We start from the raw sequence: 19,958 nt of genomic DNA, 5'->3' as shown, positions 1-19,958 counted from the left end.
TAAGGCTGTGATGTCCAGTGTACACAATAACTAGTCCGGTTCAAGTTGTATTTCAGAAATGACCTGAAGAAATTCAGTGGTATCTCTGATTCTGGCTCTTACACATTTAAGTAATGGTTTCAGATATTTAGTGAGAAATAGGAACAGAGGTTTGGTGAGAGAAACCTCCCTGAAACAATGGGTCTACCTGGGGGACTGCGGGGATTTTTATGTATTTTGGGCAAAAAATAAATATACTGTTGGCTGGGATCCATTAATGTCAAATGTAACTTAGTGATATTATTGATAATGTCCTCTTCTAAAGCTAAAGACAAAAACTGGTCAATCTGGTTTTTGAAGAAGGAGGTGGGGTCAACGTTTAAATGGGTATAGTATCGGACATCCGAGAGCTGTTAGCTTCCCTGTCATACTGTGTCCAGTCCTGCACCACCACAGACCCTCCTTTATCAGCTGCTAAAATCACCAGCTCATGGTTGTTGACTAACTTTATGATGTTATTCATATCGATCTTTGAGATATTGTTAGCCTTAGGTCTGTGATCCCTTCAGTGAAAGTGCAGATCTTTGAGGATAGAATTTTGAAACATGAGCACATTATGGTTCATAGGAGGCATGAATGAAGATCTATGATATCTGAATTCATCAGTAGTCTCTGAGGATAACTTGTCCTGAAAAAAGAAGTTACGTCTTACCATAACGTTCCATCCGAGTTGTTGATCTTCTTCCATTCATCACTGATGGGTATGGTTCCGAACCCTCAGAACCGAGTCGACCAAATGCCAAGCTAGCATACACCAAAACTCTTGAGCCACGCTGCTACCCACAATGCCCTTCATCTCATACCTCAAATCGAGTTTGCAGAACCATAGTAGCAACATATATATAAGAAACAGAGGCAGAGGCCATCTCTGTGCAAACACCCTAACGCACCAAAATGACCCAAAGATCCGCCAGGAGCCTTTGCAGGGGAGGGTGGGAGGGTGTGATGAATGGAAGAAGATCAACAACTCAGATGGAACATTATGGTAAGACATAACTTCTTTATCTGAAGTTGTTAGTCCCATCAGTGAGAAATGGAAGAAGATTGAGTCCCTAGCTACTACAGAATCTGGGTGGCCCTCATGGAAGAACATTCCGGAGAACAACAGAGCCAAAGGCAGCTCTTCCCCTGGAGATCATATCCAATCTGTAATGCCTGATAAAGGTATGGGGTTTAGCCCAGGTGGCAGCTGCACAAATATCATCCATGGAAGCCCTAGCATGAAAGGCGACAGAAGCAGCCACAGCTCTAGTGGAATGAGGTTTAATGCGGCCAGGAGCTAATTCCTCCTCCAGAGGATAAACAAAGGAGATGTAATCCCTAAGCCATTTAGACAAGGTAACCTTAAGACACTGCCAATCCCTTTCTAGCACCCGCAAAGGCAACAAAACACTGATCTGACTTTCTAAAAGACTTTGTCCTGTCCAAATAAAACCGCAACTGTCTGTGGACATCCAAGGAATGAAGACAGTATTTCCCTTTGTTGGTATTAGGGAAAAACACGGGCAACTCAATGGACTAATTAATGGAGAATTCCGAAACCACCTTGGGTAAGAAAGTGGGATTGGTGTGAAGTGATACTCTGTCCTTATGGAAAATCAAATAAGAACTTTTAATGCATAATGCTTGCAGCTCTGATACACATCTGGCTGAAGTAACTGCCACCAGAAACAAGGTCTTCCAGGACAGAAAGCTCACATCATAGGTTGCAACAGGTTCGAAGGGAGGTAGAGTCAAAGTTTGAAGCCCCCTAGACAGATTCCATGATTCCACAGGTTGCCTAATGGGAGGTCTAGAATGAAAAATCCCCTTCAAGAAAGTCTTACACAGACAGGAAGAAATAATAGGAATTCCTTCTGAACCATCATGGAAATTGGAGATGGCAGCTAGATGCACTTGAATCGTGGATGCAGAAGCCCCGTTAAGGAAAAGCTCAGTCAGGTATTGAAGAACCGTAGCTACTGGAACAGAAACAGGATCCAGAGACAGCTCTTGTGCCCACAAGGAAAAATGTTTCCACCTGTCTTTATAAAGTTTTCTGGTAGAAGGTTTGTGGAAGGCCAAAATAATATTCCGTACTGGAGAAGAAAGTGACTCAAGCCTGGCTACTAATGGAAGTGGAGCAACCAAGCTGTCAGTTTGAGAGTGGCCAGATTTGGAGACGACAACCCTTGGGGGTGAGAGATGAGATCCTGACAGAAGTCTAGGATCTAAGAGGGTCGGAGCAGGTGTGGCTGAAGGAAGGGGGACCAAACCTAACAAGGCCAGAACGGGGCAATGAGAATCATTCTGCTTCTCAACTGAGTAGCTTTCCTTAAGACCAAGGGTATCAAGGGGATGGGAGGATAAGCATACAGGAGATCCGTGAGCCAATCGAGAGTCAGACCATCTTTTGGGGACTCCCCCTGCGGAGGAAAGAGGGCAAAGTAGCTGCTGCACTTCGCATTGGCAGGGGAGGCAAGCAGATCGCAGCAAGGCCGGCACCAGTGGTTGAAAGATTTCTCTGCCACTTCTGGGTTGAGAGACCCGTCGTGAGAAAGCAAAAAGCATCTGTTCAGCCTGTCCGCAATCACACTGGAACTCCCCGGGATGTGTGTAGTAATCAGGAAACAGTTGGTAGCTATCACCCACTGCCAAATTCTCATGACTTTGCGGCAAAGGGGGTAAGATCTGGTCCCTCCCGGTTTGTTGATGTACCATACCACAGACATGTTGTCGGACTGGATAGCAATCGGTCCGAGAGGAAAAAGAGGGCGGAGAGCTTGTAACACCAGTAATACAGCTCTGAGCTCTAGAACGTTGATGTGTAAGTCGACTTCTAGAGGAGACCACATGCCTTGAACAGACCTTCCCTGAAAATGCCCCCCCCAACCCTTTCAGGGAAGCATCCGTAGTCACTGTGGCACTGGGCTGCAGAGGTTGAAAGGGGCAATACAACAGACTTTCGTCCATTCTCATCCACCAGAGGAGATCCTGCTTGCAAAAAATCGATGATGAGGATTAGTGCGTTCAAGGGATGATGCTTGTGTATCCATTGAGTTTGAAGAAGCCACTGTAACAGACCCAAATGAAGCCTGGCCAATGGAACAATGGGAATGGCTACTGCCACGGAAACCAGAGCCTGCAAAACTGCCCTTGCAGACACTTTCCTGCATTTGAGTATCACTTGCACTTGTGTTCTCAGTCTTAAGAGCCTGTGATGAGGAAGAGATACTAGACCAGGCTGAGTGTTGAACATAGCCCCTATGAATTCCAATTATTGTGAGGGCTGAAGGTTTGATTTTTCCCAATTGATAGTAATACCCAGAAACTCCACCAGAGACAGAGTGTGGCTCAGGGCCTTGGTCAGTAGATGCTCGGTGGGGGCGGAGAGGAGCCAATCGTCCAGATAAGGAAACACCTCGAATCCGTGCAGTCTCAAGTAAGCTGTCACCACTGCTAGACATTTCGTGAACACTCTGGGGGCTGTCGAGAGACTGAAAGGCAGGGCTCTGAATTGAAAATGATTGGCTCACAGCCAGAAGCACAAAAGCCTCCTGGAGCATTTATCCATTTTGATGTGGTAATACACATCCCAGAGATCTAGAGAGCACATCCACACACCCTCCTGAAGGCATGGAAGGATGGATTGAATAGTGATCATGAAGAACTTGGTGTGTATAACTGACTCGTTCAAATGACTGAGATCCAGAATGGGCCTCCAGTCCCCCGTCTTTTTTGACACCAAAAAGAGTCTGGAGTAGAACCCTAATCTGCACTGATCTGGGGGGACCTTTTGGATGACTCACTTTAGAAGAAGCTTCTTGATTTCAGAAGCTGCCTCCTCCCTTTGACTGGGTTGAACGTCAGGAAGGGAGAATTGAGGTCTTGGAAAGGATTTGAGGGGAATGTGATAGCCTCTGGCGATAATTCTCTGCACTCATAGATCGTCGTTAATGGAGGACCAGGCTGCTTGGTGCAGAGAGAAATGTGCCCTGACTGCTTCCAGAGGAAAGCAATTGGGCAACGCTTCAGGAGCGCTGATAGGGCCTACCGGAGAAAGAATCTCTGGAGCCCTGATTCCGGTAACCCCGTCTGCCCCTAAAGGGACGTCTTCCACCATCGGACCCTCCTCTGCCTCTGGCGAAATCCTCGCCACATGTGTCATGAAAGAAACCTTGCGACTTCTTGTGTCACAACTTTCCACTCCCCTGATTCCTGGAGAAGGAACAATGAGGTTTGGAGAAGTGCAGGCCCACAACAGACAAGGTCTTTCCATCCTGCTCGCACCTGGCCAAAGTATCCTTGACCTTAGACCCAAAGAGTGCAGAGGAGTCAATAGGGGCATTAAAAAAGGAAGACTTGAAGGAATCCGGTAGGTCAGAAATGCGCATCCAGGCATGATGTCGGACAAACATGCCAGCACCTGCTGCTCTAGCTGCTCCTTCAGTTGCGTGGCAGAGCAACCTTATGGATGAATTCAAAATCACTTCAAGGGTGGCAAGTTGGGAGGTCAATTTGTCACGTGCTCCATCCGACACTTAACCCACGAGGCTACCAGAGAGTTCAGAAATAAGGTCTCTCTGGAGTCTCGTAAAGTGTGCCAAGAAGTTCAGCGTACGCACGGCAAAGGTCGCTGCAGCAAAGACTTGCCTCCCTAGCCAGTCCACCACCTGGGACTCCCTGTTGGGCGGGTGAACAGCCGGACTCTCTTCTACCAAGTCCTTCTTTGTGGCCGCTGCCGCCACCACCACAGCATCTACTGGCAAGCCCTTCGACCAATGGGGTTGATCCTCTGGAGGAGAAGGTACTTTGTCTGATCTCCTGGGGATAGCTTCTACTGAATCCGGACTATTCCATGCACACTGCACGATGAATTTGACCAACTCATCTACAGGAGGGGTCACCCAGGACACAGTGGGCCGGGAATGGAAAGCTTGTAAGAATACGGATTCCTCCAGGGAAGGGGTAGAAGATTTCCAGTCACCCTGCTGACTCAAAATCTCCAACATGTCCCCAAAGGAAACATCATCAGGGGGTGATCTAGGGGAACCTTCCCCATCATCGTAATCCATATCCTCAGTAAGGGACTCTTCAGGTGAGTCCATGTGTTTTCTTTTGCACACCCTCTTCCGAGGAGGCTCTTCGGTGGGAATGTCTGAAGAAGCCTCGGACGGGGGGGGGTGCTTCAGATTAGTGGTCTCCTGCTAAGGGCTGGAGATGGTTGAGTAAGGGGAGGAACCAAAGGCGGAGCTGACGGAGGGGGATTGCTAGCCGCAAACGCCCTCTCCATAATCCAGAAGGCGGACCCACCCAAAGAGGGTTTGGAGCCTGAAACCGAAGAGGACTGAATCGGAACCGGGGTCACACCCTGCTCTGAATGACCAACCTCCAAGACTGACGTTTGAGAAGGGTTCAGTGCAGAAATAATTCTCGGATCTGGGACGGGAACCGGGAAGGCCATCGGTGCCAGGGCCAGAACTGAATATTCCACCTCCTGAAGCAAGGGGTTGAGTAAGGTGAGCTGTCATCAGAACTAAAGCCCACCAGGACTTAGGTGCTTCAGGCATCAAAGCAGTCGGCACCGAAGAAAGTAGTCCAGTTGAAAGCAATGGGCAAGGGGGCCTTGGGACTGAAAGATCCCCATCAGGAGAATATGAAGGAGTCGAAGGAGGAAATATCCCAACACCCAGAGCGGAACAGGGTCTGGAGATTCCTCTTGCAGTAAATACCTGATGCACGAGACATACGATGTCTATTTCGGACATGCTCCTGGCAGACCTATTCGATATCCCGGAAGGGGATTCAGGCCGATCCAGAAAAGGACTGTAGGGTTGTCCAGCCAACGGGTCCACAGAAGACGAATATCTGGTCCATGGTAATGAACTCAATGGAGCCGAGGATTCTGATTTGAATTGTGTAGACAGTAAAGTCGGCACCGAGAGGGAATTCTGACCCGAAGTCAGAATCGGGGTAATAGCCAAAATTGGATCCGAGATCGGAGCCTGTAAAGGCGAGGTCGGTGCTGAAGTGTCCTGAACCAGACTATTCGGAACCAAAGAACCCATCGGTTCCGTAGTTGTCGGTGCCCGACAATTCAGACTTCCCAGAAACTGTGCTAGGTGCCAAAATCGGTGGCATCGAGACAGCGAGTCAATGTTCGGAGGAAGATCTACCAGTCTTAGATCAATGATTTTTGCCCCTATCACCAGCTGGTGAAGAAGGGTCTGAGCGAGGACGCTTCTTATCCTTGCCTGGAGGGGTTGAGACCTCCGCAGAAATAGCCTCAGAGAAAGGAGAAGAAAGCAATCCTTTCAAAATCAACTTGTTGCGCCGTTCATTCAACATCCGTTGACTAAAACTCACACAAATATCACATGGGGGAGTCGCAGAAAGATGCGAGACGCCCAAACAATAGACGCATTTAAAATGCAAGTCACTGTTAGGTAATTTACCACTGCACGACATGCAATGTTTAAAACTTGAAGTACCCTTTTTCTCAGACATACTAACACTCGCTCAAACAGAGAAAAGAAGGAGAAAAAGAGCCAGACTACCAGAATGGTATGAAAAGTTACCACAAGGGTGGTAAAAGTAAAGAAAAGGTAAGAAAATACCAACAATGGCAAGAAAAGGAATACCTGTGGGTAGAGCTAGACTATAAGAAGACACTGTAAGAAAAACTTTTGGAAGAAATACAAGTTTGAATAATTCAAAACTACTTAGCTGGAGAGCTCGGTGAAAACGCTGCTATATGGCTGTGCGGCAAACGAGATTTGAGGTATGGGATGAAGGGCATTGTGGGTAGTAGCGTGGCTCAAGAGTTTGGTGTACGCTAGCTTGGCATTTGGCCGACTCGGTTACGAGGGTTCGGAACTGTACCCATCAGTGACGAATGGAAGAAGATTAACAACTTCAGATAAATAGTTTTAGGTTTAAAGTCCTACAAAATGTTGTTACGTCATTAGCAAAATTTTCTTCAGGCACAAAGAATCCAGGAATAAATGATAGAACTTTATTTAAAATGTTCATGTCCAAAGTAGAGAGGGCATAAGATGAGATGTTTTTTGAAGCAAAATGTAATCCCGTGCATGTCTTACTCTCTAAAGTAAACTTTCTTAAATTACCCATAATAAATCCTAACTTTAATTGACATTTTTTGTAAAGCTGAGCTGAATACTGACTTTCAAGGCTAGTTTTAAAATGCCGTTTTGGCATGTAGCTGATTCTGCCCATTTGTTTTTTTCTTCGAAAATGTTCATTAGAACATACTTGAAAATCCACTGTTTTGACCTGCTTTCTCTCTAAAACATTGTCATTGAACCTCCCTGTGCATCTACAAACCATATCCCTGGCATAATATGTTTCTTTCTTGCCAAAAACCTGAGACATACCTCCCTGGACTACATGAAAAGAATCATGGAGGAGCTCTCGGATTATGTGGCCCAGGCAGGTATGACCTTAGCCCTGAGCAGCATCCTGCCATCGCCCTGAATGATACCGCAGTACAAGCAGAAAATGATTGACTTTAACAATTGGCTAAGTTTCTGGTGTCATTCAAAGGGGATCCAGTATCTGTCTGCTTGGGATGACATGCTTGACAGACATCGATGCTTTGCCAGAGGTGGCCTGCATCCATCACCCTTAGGTTTCTGGATACTGACTAAGGCTCTTCCCACACCTATAGTGCCTTTCTAGGTGGTGTTCCAAAGACCAGATTAGCACCATAACAGCTATAAATAAATGCAATCTAAGGGTCATGCTGTTCAGTGCTAAAAGTCTAAATCTCAAGATGCACTCACTCGATGCACATCTCAAAATGGAGAACATCGACATTTGTGCTGCAATGGAGACCTGGTTTAAAGCAACAGAAAGCACCCCTGTGCTACCAGGCTATAACTCATTCCACACCTTTTGGCCCCAGAAAATGGACCAAAGCTCCAAAGGCAGTGGCGTCTTCATATTCATAAAGGATATGCACACCTCCAGACTAGCAGCCCAGCATAAAGCATCGGAGATACTTCAGGTACAGCTAACAGTGGGTAAGACAATGATTCAGGTAGTAACCCGCTATAGGTCCCCAACCATGTCCCAAATCTCTCATTCCACGTTCCTAAACACCCTGGAAACTATTAGGGTCCAACCCAACACTCTCATACTGGGTGACTTCAACTACCCCTCCTTCAACTGGGAAAACTACTCATGCACCAATACACTTGCCCAACGCTTCCCGGAATTCATTAATTCCAATGAGCTGGACCAGCTCCTTCTTACCTCCACTAGAGGAAGCAACATCCTTGATCTGGATATTATTAACATGGGGAACCATTGCTCAACACCAGTAGTCAATTCCTCCCTGGTTAGATCCAACAACAAACTAATTACCATGGAAATCCACACCATACCATGAAAACCTTCTCCAAAGCTGACTTTTGGCTCCTAAAAACAGAGATGGCGGCACCCATGCAAATGGAAAATAGGTGCATGACCGCTGATTCATACACCAATGCACCGTACGAACACGTACATAAATGCATGGAACTAGCCATACACAACAGAACCAAGACGCTCTCCTCTAAAAAAAGGAAGCCAATCTGGTGGTTCCCTGCAATTAACAAACTCTACAACAGAAGGAAGAAACTGTTGCAGAAAAAGGTGAAGTCCCAGGACTGGAAAAACTCCCTTATTAGCCTCAACAAAAAGTTGAGATACCTCATCAAAACCTCTAAAGCTAGCTATGAAGGCAGAATTGTGGCAGACACTAAAAACAACCACAAATCCTTCTACAGTTATATCAAGAATCTCCATGGCGATACTCAGATTTGCTCTGAGTTACTGCACAATGGTACCTTCTATACTGAGCCAACAGATATTGCCAACATACTGGCCGACAGATTTAGTGCCAACTTTACCCCTCTCTCGCCCCAAAGGACCAATCACAATACTGGAAGAATGTCAGACACTCAGCATTACTGTAGTAGAGGTTAAAGCTGCATTGTCCAAGGCCAAGAGTACAGCTTCCATGGGACCCGACAATATCCCTGGCTGAGTTCTACATGAACTACAAAGTGAACTGGCACCACACCTGTGTGCTCTATTCAATCACAGCCTCACCTCAAGCTTTGACCCTACAGAATGGCACACTGCTACAGTCATCCCTCTCCATAAAGGGGGAGCGACTACAGACCCTGGGAATTATCACCCCATTAGCCTGACGAGTCTGATATGTAAGGCTATGGAGCGCATCATCATGGACCTAATTAACAAGGATATAGGGAATCTCCAAACTCTGGATCACATGCAGTATGGTTTTGTGAAATGTAGATCATGCCTGCTCAACCTGGTTGACTTCTTTGAGTCAGTAACCAGAGTTGTGGATGAGTGTAAGGCAGTTCATACACCCTACCTCGATCTGGCCAAGGCCTTTGATACCATTCCCCACTCAAGAATTATTGATAGACTCACCAAACTAGGCATCAACCCCTATATCACTAGCTGGATTGCAAATTGGCTCACAGATAGAACCTACAGTGTGAAAGTAGCAGACTCCAAGTCAGACTGCCGACCAGTCACAAGTGCAGTCCCACAGGGATCAGTCCTGGGTCCCCTCCTGTTTGGCATTTACTTCTCAGAAGTCCAGGCCAACATGGAGGGACTCTGGCTGACCAAGTTCTCCGACTGCAAGCTGGGAGTCACTATTAACTCCCCAAGTGATGTAGACATCCTACAGAAAGGCCTTACTGAGACCAACGACTGGTGTTGAAACCATGGCCTTAAGCTTAATGCCAAAAAATGCATCATCATTCCCTTTGGGAAAAACTCAGTTCCCATTAATTACCACATTGATGGTAGCACAGTGAACACTGAAGGCGTTATAAGAGATCTCGGACACAGGTTGACAGCAACCTCTCCTTCGACCACCACATTCCCACTGTGGTCAGAAAGTCCTTCTATGTGGCACATCTCATCACCAAGGGTTTTGCATCCAGGAAGAAAAAGGTCATCATCTCTCTCTACTCTTCCCTCATTAGACCAATCATCGAGTATAATGCCCCATTTGGCATGTACCTCACTAAACACCTGCAACAGCTGGAAATGCCACAAAAGTACCTCACGAAGAGGATCCTAGGCCTTAAACACATGCCCTACACGGACAGACTCAAAAAACTCCACCTTTTCTCTGTCTCATATCGTGTATTAAGTGGCGATCTCTGCTTAACTTACAAAACCATGTCTGACTCAGCCCTGTTACAAATGTTACACCTAAAGAAATCCCAATCCCTCCACACCACATGCACCAGGGACCTCAACCTCATTACCCCAATCAACAGAACATGCTGGAGGGACAGGTTCATAACCCAGAGGCTGCCCATGCTCTGGAATAGACTTCCCATACATGTCAAGCAGAGCACCTAACTGGCCCTTTTCAAGAGAAATCTTAATGAGTGGATGGGAAATAGAAAATTCACCAGGGGATCACTCCAGTGGCTCTATTTGATAGAGGCACCAGGAACTAATGGCTGCATGATGCCAGGGCACTTCTATGGGCTAGACTTTTAAAGGGTCCAGTGCCGTTGGCCTAGTACACACCTATGAACCTATAAACAATAATATCTAAGACTCACAACAGAGGTCAACTGGGAAACAGTCATAGCTAATCAACCAACATATCAGCACTAAACAGTTTTAACCTCCTAAATTTGCTGACTACTGTTCCATGTGTTTCATAGATGTATTCCATTGTGTCCATTACTACTTGAGCTTATTGTTGTTTTGAATAAGTTTTCAGTTTAAAACATGACTAATGAGAAGTAACCATAACTAGTAATGAACTGAATTAGCCTCTGATAGATACAAAGCTTGGATTTTCAGATATAAGAATAGTGGCATTTGAAAGCAAGCTTTCTAAGTCTGAATTCAAGCCTCCAGCAAGGCAACAAAGGCTTGCAGCCTCCTTGAAAACAATACAAAGATGAAGAGCATGATTACAGTGTTCCATATATCTGACTTTGCACCTTTTCATTTTGATAACTAGGATCATTTATACGTACTAATAATCTATTGTTACCTCTGATCTGTACTTATTAGCAGGCAACAAATAATGGTGGTAGTCATACCTAAAGAATCCAACAGCTGAGACAACCACAGGTCTCAACCTCTTAAGAGGCCAATGTGGAACACAGACCTTAACAATGTGTGACAAATGGTCAAAATGTGGAACACCCTATTTTCGCACTGCGCGAAACATGCCATTGCCTTGGAGCATGGTAGAACACCTGTAAAATTCAATAAGACACTTCGGAGATCCAAAACCTTTGTTTTATAATCTGCAATACCATATCCACACAATAAGTAAATGAAACAGCACTTTACAAAAATAAAATTCACATTTACTACATTTTCTAAATCGACATTACAAGTCACACAGATGATTTTAGTTAGACCAAGTTAAACAGCATCCTGTCTACTTTAAATTATCTCATTAGTATATCTGTGTTGGCATACAACAGACATACTAGGGATAAGCAGCACAAAACTAGAGACACTAAATATTGCTCTTATAAACATAGAAATATTGCTCTGATGAACTTGGAAATATTGCTAGAATAACAGGATCTGTGTTGGTATAAAACAGACATACCAGGGACAAGCAGCAGAAAAACAGAAACACTAAACATTGCTCTTATAAGCTTAGAAAGTTGCTAGCATACAGGTTCTCAAGGATAGAAATTCTTGCAGAAGTAACATTGCAGCTACATTTATAAAGCACTTACATCTGCATTTAATCCACAGACTCAGTCTCCACACAGCACGAAATGTAATCCAAATCGATGATCTGATCAGCCCCGGTTGTCCAGCAGGCAGCAACAAAAACCTCAGCCTTCTAATGACTGTCTGACTGATCTTGATCCACCACAGCAAGGCCCCTGAAGTCCCTTCAGCTTGCTGACTCCTCTCCTGGCTTCCGAGTCCCAGTCCCGACATCTTCAATCCACAGCACAATGTGATTGACCTGTATTAGTGAGTTCTCATTGGCTCCTGTCCTGAAACGCGTTACTTGATTGGCTCATACACGGCATTCGCAACTGGCTGTAAATGCAGTGTATGAGCCAATCAAAAACTGTAGAGCACAGCCAGTGCTGTGTAATGTGGAAGGGCAGCACAGCTATGCATTGGTTTGTGTACCGCGATGCAGATTGGCAATAATTGCGGTACACAAACCAATCAGAATGCGTGTAGCAGAGCCACAGCTGTTCAACGCGGAACAGTGGCTTCACTCATCATTAAATGCGGAGCATTCTGCAAAATCCGGAGCACTTGGATGCTCAGGAGACAACTTTGGAACATTTCATTAGGGAGAGATACAGATAAGGAGCCACCTCCAAGACTGTCAGATACTATTTCAGCTACGTCAGCCTCAGTCCTGCAGTGGACAAAAGGTACTTTTCATTCTCTTGTTAGCTGCAGCAACAATCTACAAGTTACTCTACAATGGAATTTTTGCAACTCAGATACCAACCCTGTTAATACTTGTTCACTAAAATATGGCAGCACCCACAAATACCCTGCATAGATACCGATGCTTGAAGATTAAACAGTAATTTCTAAATTTAGCATAGGACACTAAGAACCAGATTTTACTGATAAGTTTTCATTATCAACAGTACAGTTAGATGGATATATTTCTCACCTGCTGCAGCTCCCTTTTCTAGTTTTCTCTGCAGCTGACTCGGCTACTGCGGCAGCTGGATCATCCTCCTTTACCATGCTTTCCTCCTCATGTGTCAGACCATTAACTATTTTTGGAAGGCTGACCACAGACATTCTTCGGTGGCTAAGTATACCATGGATTGTGGAATCACAACCTCCACCACTGCCTGTGGAACTGAGGGATACAGCTGCTGCAGATGAATGTGAGCTTTGTCGATCTCCGGGGACACTGGTAATTTTGCTGCCTAGTAAATCATCTGTAATCTGAAAGAAAACATCAAAAATTGAAAGGTGCAATGAACCACAATTTCAAGAAACAACAGTTCTTCCATATATTTAACTCTTCCTTCAACAACATAAATACAAAATTCTATGAAATAATTCATTTAATCAGTAGATGTAGCTCTAAAACTCTTACCACTAAAATCAGGGAGACAGACAAAAATAATGAAGGTCCAAGATCCCATCCCAATCAAGAGAAGTTTTTAAATATTAATACTACTAGTTCTAAAAGCCAGTAGAATAACAGGAATTTAATTAATGTGCCCTTTCTAAAGTAATATAAATAAGGTGTCTGTAAATCAGCACCTTGTCTCAAAAAAGTGTTTAGGGCTTGAAACAAGGACACCTCTGAAAATCAGTAATACTGAAGAGATATGATATATTTTTGAAGCATCTCAAACAGGTTATATACACATAATCTCTACCAGCAGATGGGACTGAATTCACAGTATTTTTACCGCTGTGACTACTAACACCCACAGATAATGAGAGAATTAGCAAAGGTATATCAGAAACTGAGGCAGTACTCTTTTAGCTTTTCTGCCAAAGGTTTCTAGAGTTGTCTGTTAGTGAAAACAGATAAGTAGTGGAGAAAAAAAGGCAGCACCATGCAAATTAGAAAATTAAAAGCAAAAAGAAGGATTTTGTAAAATAAATTAATGAACAAAAAAGATTAGGAGAGCAGATAGAAGTCAGAGAGATACTTCAACAAACCACACGATGATATTATATATCTGCTAAAACTTATTTTGTAGTAATCTCAACACGGCACGTGGACAGAACAGTTTCTTAGCAATAGGAAAGGAGGTCCAGCCTCTACTCCAGCTGTTGCTGGGGATTCTGCTTAACAGTATGGTATAATTATCAACAAGCTGTAGTATGATGCCTCTAAAGTAAAGAGCCCTTCTGAAACTCATTGCAGATCTGGAGTTGATATAGAGGATGTAATGTCCATTAAAAACCAAAAAGCAGCGCCACTGCAAAAACAGTTGTTAAGGATAGCGAGGCCACACAGTCAATCAAGGAGGTTGCCGCCAGCAAAATAAACCACACAGTGTGGACAAAAATAACGCTGTGCAAATAAATGTATATGTTCCAAGATAAATCCAACCACAACGTGATGAAGCAAGTTGTTGAACCAAAAACAATTTTCTTTATTATTCCACAAACGAGTTTCTTTACCTAGGTTTCGTCCATTAAACAAACTTCTTCAGAATGCTTTTCTGAATTAACCGAAGCCATTTAAGTACAAAAGATTACACCCAATTACATTTGATTACCAACAATTAATAAATCATTAAAATGCTGACTAAAAATGTTAACAGTTAATTTTTAAAGTGGTAGTCATTCCCACCATACTAAATGCACAGTTACAACTTTAAAATACACTTCCCAAAGCATCAATGATTTGGTCAATGCCATTACGCACTATAAAGAAATATATGATTATGTATAAATGTATGTTGAACCTTATAAATTCTATTTAACTAAAAAATAAATAAATATAATGAATGTGTATGATATGTTTTGTGTGTTTATATGTTATTAATGATCAAATGTAAAATTAATCATAAATTCTATCATTAATTTTCTAATTTATTGTACTAAAATAAAATCAAAATAAATAATATGTTGAAAATATCACTCAAAAATGCCCGTCCATTATTGAATAAAAATTGATGAGTCTTACACACTCAAAATTACATTAAAAATTAAATTTGCAATTAATGTAAAATTAACATTGACTCAATAACAAATGCAATGACAAGCTAAACTAAAATTTACATAACTTGTATATATATAAAAAAACATTAATAATAGACCCCTGGCTCTTAATATTACTTCCCTATAATCCTATTGATCTTTAAAATAGGCATTATGGTACAAAATTCATTCAAGCCCGGTCTATTATATGCATCTAGGAATATCTGCCATCTTAACTCTTTAACATCCAAATCATATTGAGTAGTTCTACCCTGTAAATCATAAACAATGTGTTGAATTACACAAAATTTAAATTTATGTTTGACATTACTCTTTATGTGTCTAGCAATGGCATTAGTTGTTTTTAAATGTTGGATATCCAAAAGATGTTCCTTCACTCTATCTCTAAAATGTCTACTGGTTTTACCTACATAAAACGCCTTGCAATCCTGACATAATGCGAGATAAACAACGTTGGATGTGTAACAGTTAAAGTGGCCACTAATCTTAATATTACAGGAATTCACTACTAAATTGCTGTCTATACAATAAATGTAAGGGCACACGGAACATCTCCCACATTTAAAATTACCATTGGGTCTGTGAGAGGTTCCCCCACTGTTTTGAATATCTTTTTCAAAAATATTTTTAAAGGACCAATCCTTTCTATGTACAAATTTTATATGACCCTGAAAAAGATGCCCCCAAATATTATCTCTACACAAAATCTCCCAATTTCTATCTATAATATGTCTAATAATTTCAAAGGAATCATTAAATGTAGATATATACAACGGGATGCTGTTAAACACAGGTTTAGTCATAGACTTATTATTATTATTACATCTTTCAGATGGAAAACCTGAACATAATATGGCTTGGTATATCCCAATTTGTCTTTTATGCACAACCTCTTGAAATATTCTCATACATAATTGTTTGGGGTATCCCCGATTTTGGAATAAATTTGACATGTAAGCTAATTCCTCAACAAATTCCTCATCATTACTCACCATTCTGGCTGCCCTGACCATTTGTCCCTTTACAATGGCTTTTTTCTGGTGGTCAAGGTGCCAGCTCTTATAGTGAAGATAGGAATTGGAGAACGTTGGTTTCCTGTTTATATTTGATTTAAGTCCACTCTGATTCTTATCGTAGGATAACCTAACGTCCAAATACGTAATTTCTTCCTAACTAATTTCGTGAGTGTACTTTAAGAATCTTACAGTATTATTGATATACACCAGAAATGAATCCAGTGCCCTTTGATCATCGTCCCAAATAATAAATATATCGTCTAGATATCTTGTGTATATTTTAATATGCTTGTAAAATTCTGTTTTAAATATGTAATTATGTTCCCAATAACTCATAATAAGATTGGCGTACATGGGGGCACATGCTGCCCCCATTGCTACGCCGTTCACTTGTTGGTAATAATTACCTTCATAATACAAAAAATTATTTTGCAATACAATATCCATTAAATTGACTAATGTGTTAATTCTATCTTGATCGTAAACATTGATCTCGTATAGTTGTTCTTCCAACCATATCAGACCAATATCATGAGGTATGGTTGTGAACAAATTACATACGTCCACCGTTACGAAGTGATAACCATCTTTCATGTCAAACTCTTTTATTTTCCCTAAAAAATCCCATGAATCTCTGGTAATATATGGGAACTTGGACATACCCCTTTTGAAATGGTGATCTAAAAATTGACTGATGAAACAATGTACATAGAAAGGATTGGTCCTTTAAAAATATTTTTGAAAAAGATATTCAAAACAGTGTGGGAACCTCTCACAGACCCAATGGTAATTTTAAATGTGGAGATGTTCCGTGTGCCCTTACATTTATTGTACAGACAGCAATTTAGTAGTGAATTCCTGTAATATTAAGATTAGTGGCCACTTTAACTGTTATACATCCAACGTTGTTTATCTCGCATTATGTCAGGATTGCAAGGCGTTTTATGTAGGTAAAACCAGTAGACATTTTAGAGATAGAGTGAAGGAACATCTTTTGGATATCCAACATTTAAAAACAACTAATGCCCTTGCTAGACACATAAAGAGTAATGTCAAACATAAATTTAAATTTTGTGTAATTCAACACATTGTTTATGATTTACAGAGTAGGACTACTCAATATGATTTGGATGTTAAAGAGTTAAGATGGCAGATATTCCTAGATGCATATAATAGACCGGGCTTGAATGAATTTTGTACCATAATGCCTATTTTAAAGATCAATAGGATTATGGGGAAGTAATTTATTAAGAGCCAGGGGTCTATTATTAATGTTTTTTTTATATATACAAGTTATGTAAATTTTAGTTTAGCTTGTCATTGCATTTGTTATTGAGTCAATGTTAATTTTACATTAATTGCAAATTTAATTTTTAATGTAATTTTGAGTGTGTAAGACTAAGACTCATCAATTTTTATTCAATATTGGACGGGCATTTTTGAGTGATATTTTCAACACATTATTTATTTTGATTTTATTTTAGTACAATAAATTAGAAAATTAATGATAGAATTTATGATTAATTTTACATTTGATCATTAATAACATATAAACACACAAAACATATCATACACATTCATTATATTTATTTATTTTTTAGTTAAATAGAATTTATAAGGTTCAACATACATTTATACATAATCATATATTTCTTTATAGTGCGTAATGGCATTGACCAAATCATTGATGCTTTGGGAAGTGTATTTTAAAGTTGTAACTGTGCATTTAGTATGGTGGGAATGACTACCACTTTAAAAATTAACTGTTAACATTTTTAGTCAGCATTTTAATGATTTATTAATTGTTGGTAATCAAATGTAATTGGGTGTAACCTTTTGTACTTAAATGGCTTTGGTTAATTCAGAAAAGCATTCTGAAGAAGTTCGTTTAACGGACGAAACCTAGGTAAAGAAACTCGTTTGTGGAATAATAAAGAAAATTGTTTTTGGTTCAACAACTTGCTTCATCACGTTGTGGTTGGATTTATCTTGGAACATATACATTTATTTGCACAGCGTTATTTTTGTCCACACTGTGTGGTTTATTTTGCTGGCGGCAACCTCCTTGATTGACTGTGTGGCCTCGCTATCCTTAACAACTGTAATGTCCATTAAAGGTATTACAGAAAGTGAAGTAGTGATAGCATGCACTGCAACACCGTCACTAAAAAAGATGACAAAATTGTTTGCACACTGACAGAATGACAGCTGATAAGTCATGAAAGAGTTAGCTTGCCTAATAAGAAATACATTGTGGTAGCAGTTTGAAAATACCTGTCATCAATATCTGAGACACAGGAAAATTCAAAACATCTACAATACTAAGTCAGTAAAACATATCAATTATATGTACATGTAACGCATAGAATGTTTTCCCTAAATGAGTATGGTCTATGCGACATACACATTGCTAAACAAACTCAATTAAAAGCGAGTTCAGAAATGTATACAAAACTGTATGACTGGTACACAGGGAACAGGTCTCCATGAAATATAAAGCTACTTATATAACTCAAATAAGCCAGCCTAATTACTACCTCATAGTATTTGGATTATCATAATATGATAACTTGTAAGCAAAATTAAACAATTCTAAACTTTTTGGGTTGTGCAGTGCTTTACGTCCAGTTGTAAGGGGTATCCCGATAAAGATAAAGGACTTCTCAGTTGTATGTACAGAATGGAACTGCACCAGTCCTCTGTCCACATGCTGCAGTCGTATCAGCTCTACCTCTTCATTCTGCAGTGAACTACCGATTTACAGTAATGCACTCAGTGACTACATGAGAAGTCTGCGAGGTCTTCAATATATCACTGGCCTTTAAGTACATATTATTAGGAATTTGATACACTTCTGTAGGTGAGACCTCCACAATATTTATTCTGTGTTAGTGTTTTTCAAATTGTGAGGTCACCTTTCTGGAGACATGGTACTGTTTTTGGTGAGGCCCACAATCTACATTTAAAAAATTAATTAGTTAGTATTAATGTTATGTATAACAGACTAAATGCAAAAGATATTAGTGAAAGAGTTGTGTATTTGACTGCAAATAAGCAGTAAAAAGAAAATGAACCAAACCAATTTTTGATTTTGAGTATGTATGTTGGATCAGTGGATGGAGGTGCAGGTGCTCTACACTTGTGCAGTACAGTATATGTTTCACTGTTTGGGACGTTCTAAGTACTTGTCCTGGTCTCTAGGAAAGGCTGAAGGACATTTCTCTGGTGTGAGGGGAGGATCACTGTGACACAGTGGGAGATCCTAAGTTTCATGTCAAGCTCAGTTGAAAGATGGACTCTAACTGACAGATGGCTAATATAACAAACAACTTAACATTTACTCTACAAGACTAAGTTTAGTACTACTAAACATGATATTCTTTTCTAATATTGTAAATGCTCTACAATAACACTGTAGATAACAGGCACCAGCATACAGTATTACCAGTAGAGGATTACAATAAGGAGCAAAGGGTGGTTGTCCGGAGCTCACAGTGTTCAGGGAGCCTATGGCCCTAGCAAAAACAATTTACAACTCATCAGCACTATCTCTCCCTTTACCATGATGGTCCCTCTCTCCAGAAACGACCAGTACAGAAAGTAGCAGAAGGGTCACCTTTGCCAGCCAACAGCAGTTCTATTCTGCAGGAAAGCACATGGAATTCATGTAGTGTTATTTGGATGGATATAAGCATTTATATACTGGAGGTGCTAGAAGGCAAGTAAGCATTTGCACCACTATGTTCTTTCCACATGTGTATGTACAGTGGATATAAAAAGTTTACACACCCCTGTTAAATGCCAGGTTTTTGTGATATAAAAACAATGAGATCGCAATAAATCATTTCAAAACTTTTCCCACCTTTAATGTGACATATAACCTATACAATTCAGTTGAAAAACAAATCAATCTGTTAAGTGAAAAATATAAAAAAAAAAAACGTACAATATGCTGGTTGCATAAATGTGCATACCCTTAAACTAATACTTTGTTGTGTGTGCATATCCTTAAACTAATACTTTGTTGAAGCACCTTTTGATTTAATTACAGCATTCAGTTTTCTTGGGTACACACCTGCCATCAATTAAAGAGACTGATTAAACCCAAATAAAGTTCAGCTGTCCTAGTAGGATTTTCCTGACATTTACTCAGTTGCCTGTTACAGCAAAAGCCATGGTTCGCAGAGAGCTTACAAAGCATGAAAG

The 19,958-nt window shown here is 41.1% G+C and overlaps 1 protein-coding gene across 1 annotated transcript in view; it reads right to left on the bottom strand.

Moving 5' to 3' along the window:
- The window catches only part of LOC122808331, a 400,879-nt gene that overhangs the window by 311,249 nt on the left and 69,672 nt on the right, over positions 1 to 19,958 (bottom strand). The window contains exon 2 of the mRNA XM_044079297.1: positions 12,710 to 12,993. Within this exon, the coding sequence (XP_043935232.1) occupies positions 12,710 to 12,993 (284 nt within the window). The remainder of the gene's footprint in view (positions 1 to 12,709; positions 12,994 to 19,958) is intronic.

This window comes from Protopterus annectens, chromosome 8.part0 (genome assembly GCF_019279795.1).
Source record: "Protopterus annectens isolate FY-2018-M chromosome 8.part0, PAN1.0, whole genome shotgun sequence".
Lineage (NCBI taxonomy): Eukaryota > Metazoa > Chordata > Ceratodontiformes > Protopteridae > Protopterus > Protopterus annectens.
This window is presented reverse-complemented; position numbering and strand designations above follow the sequence as displayed.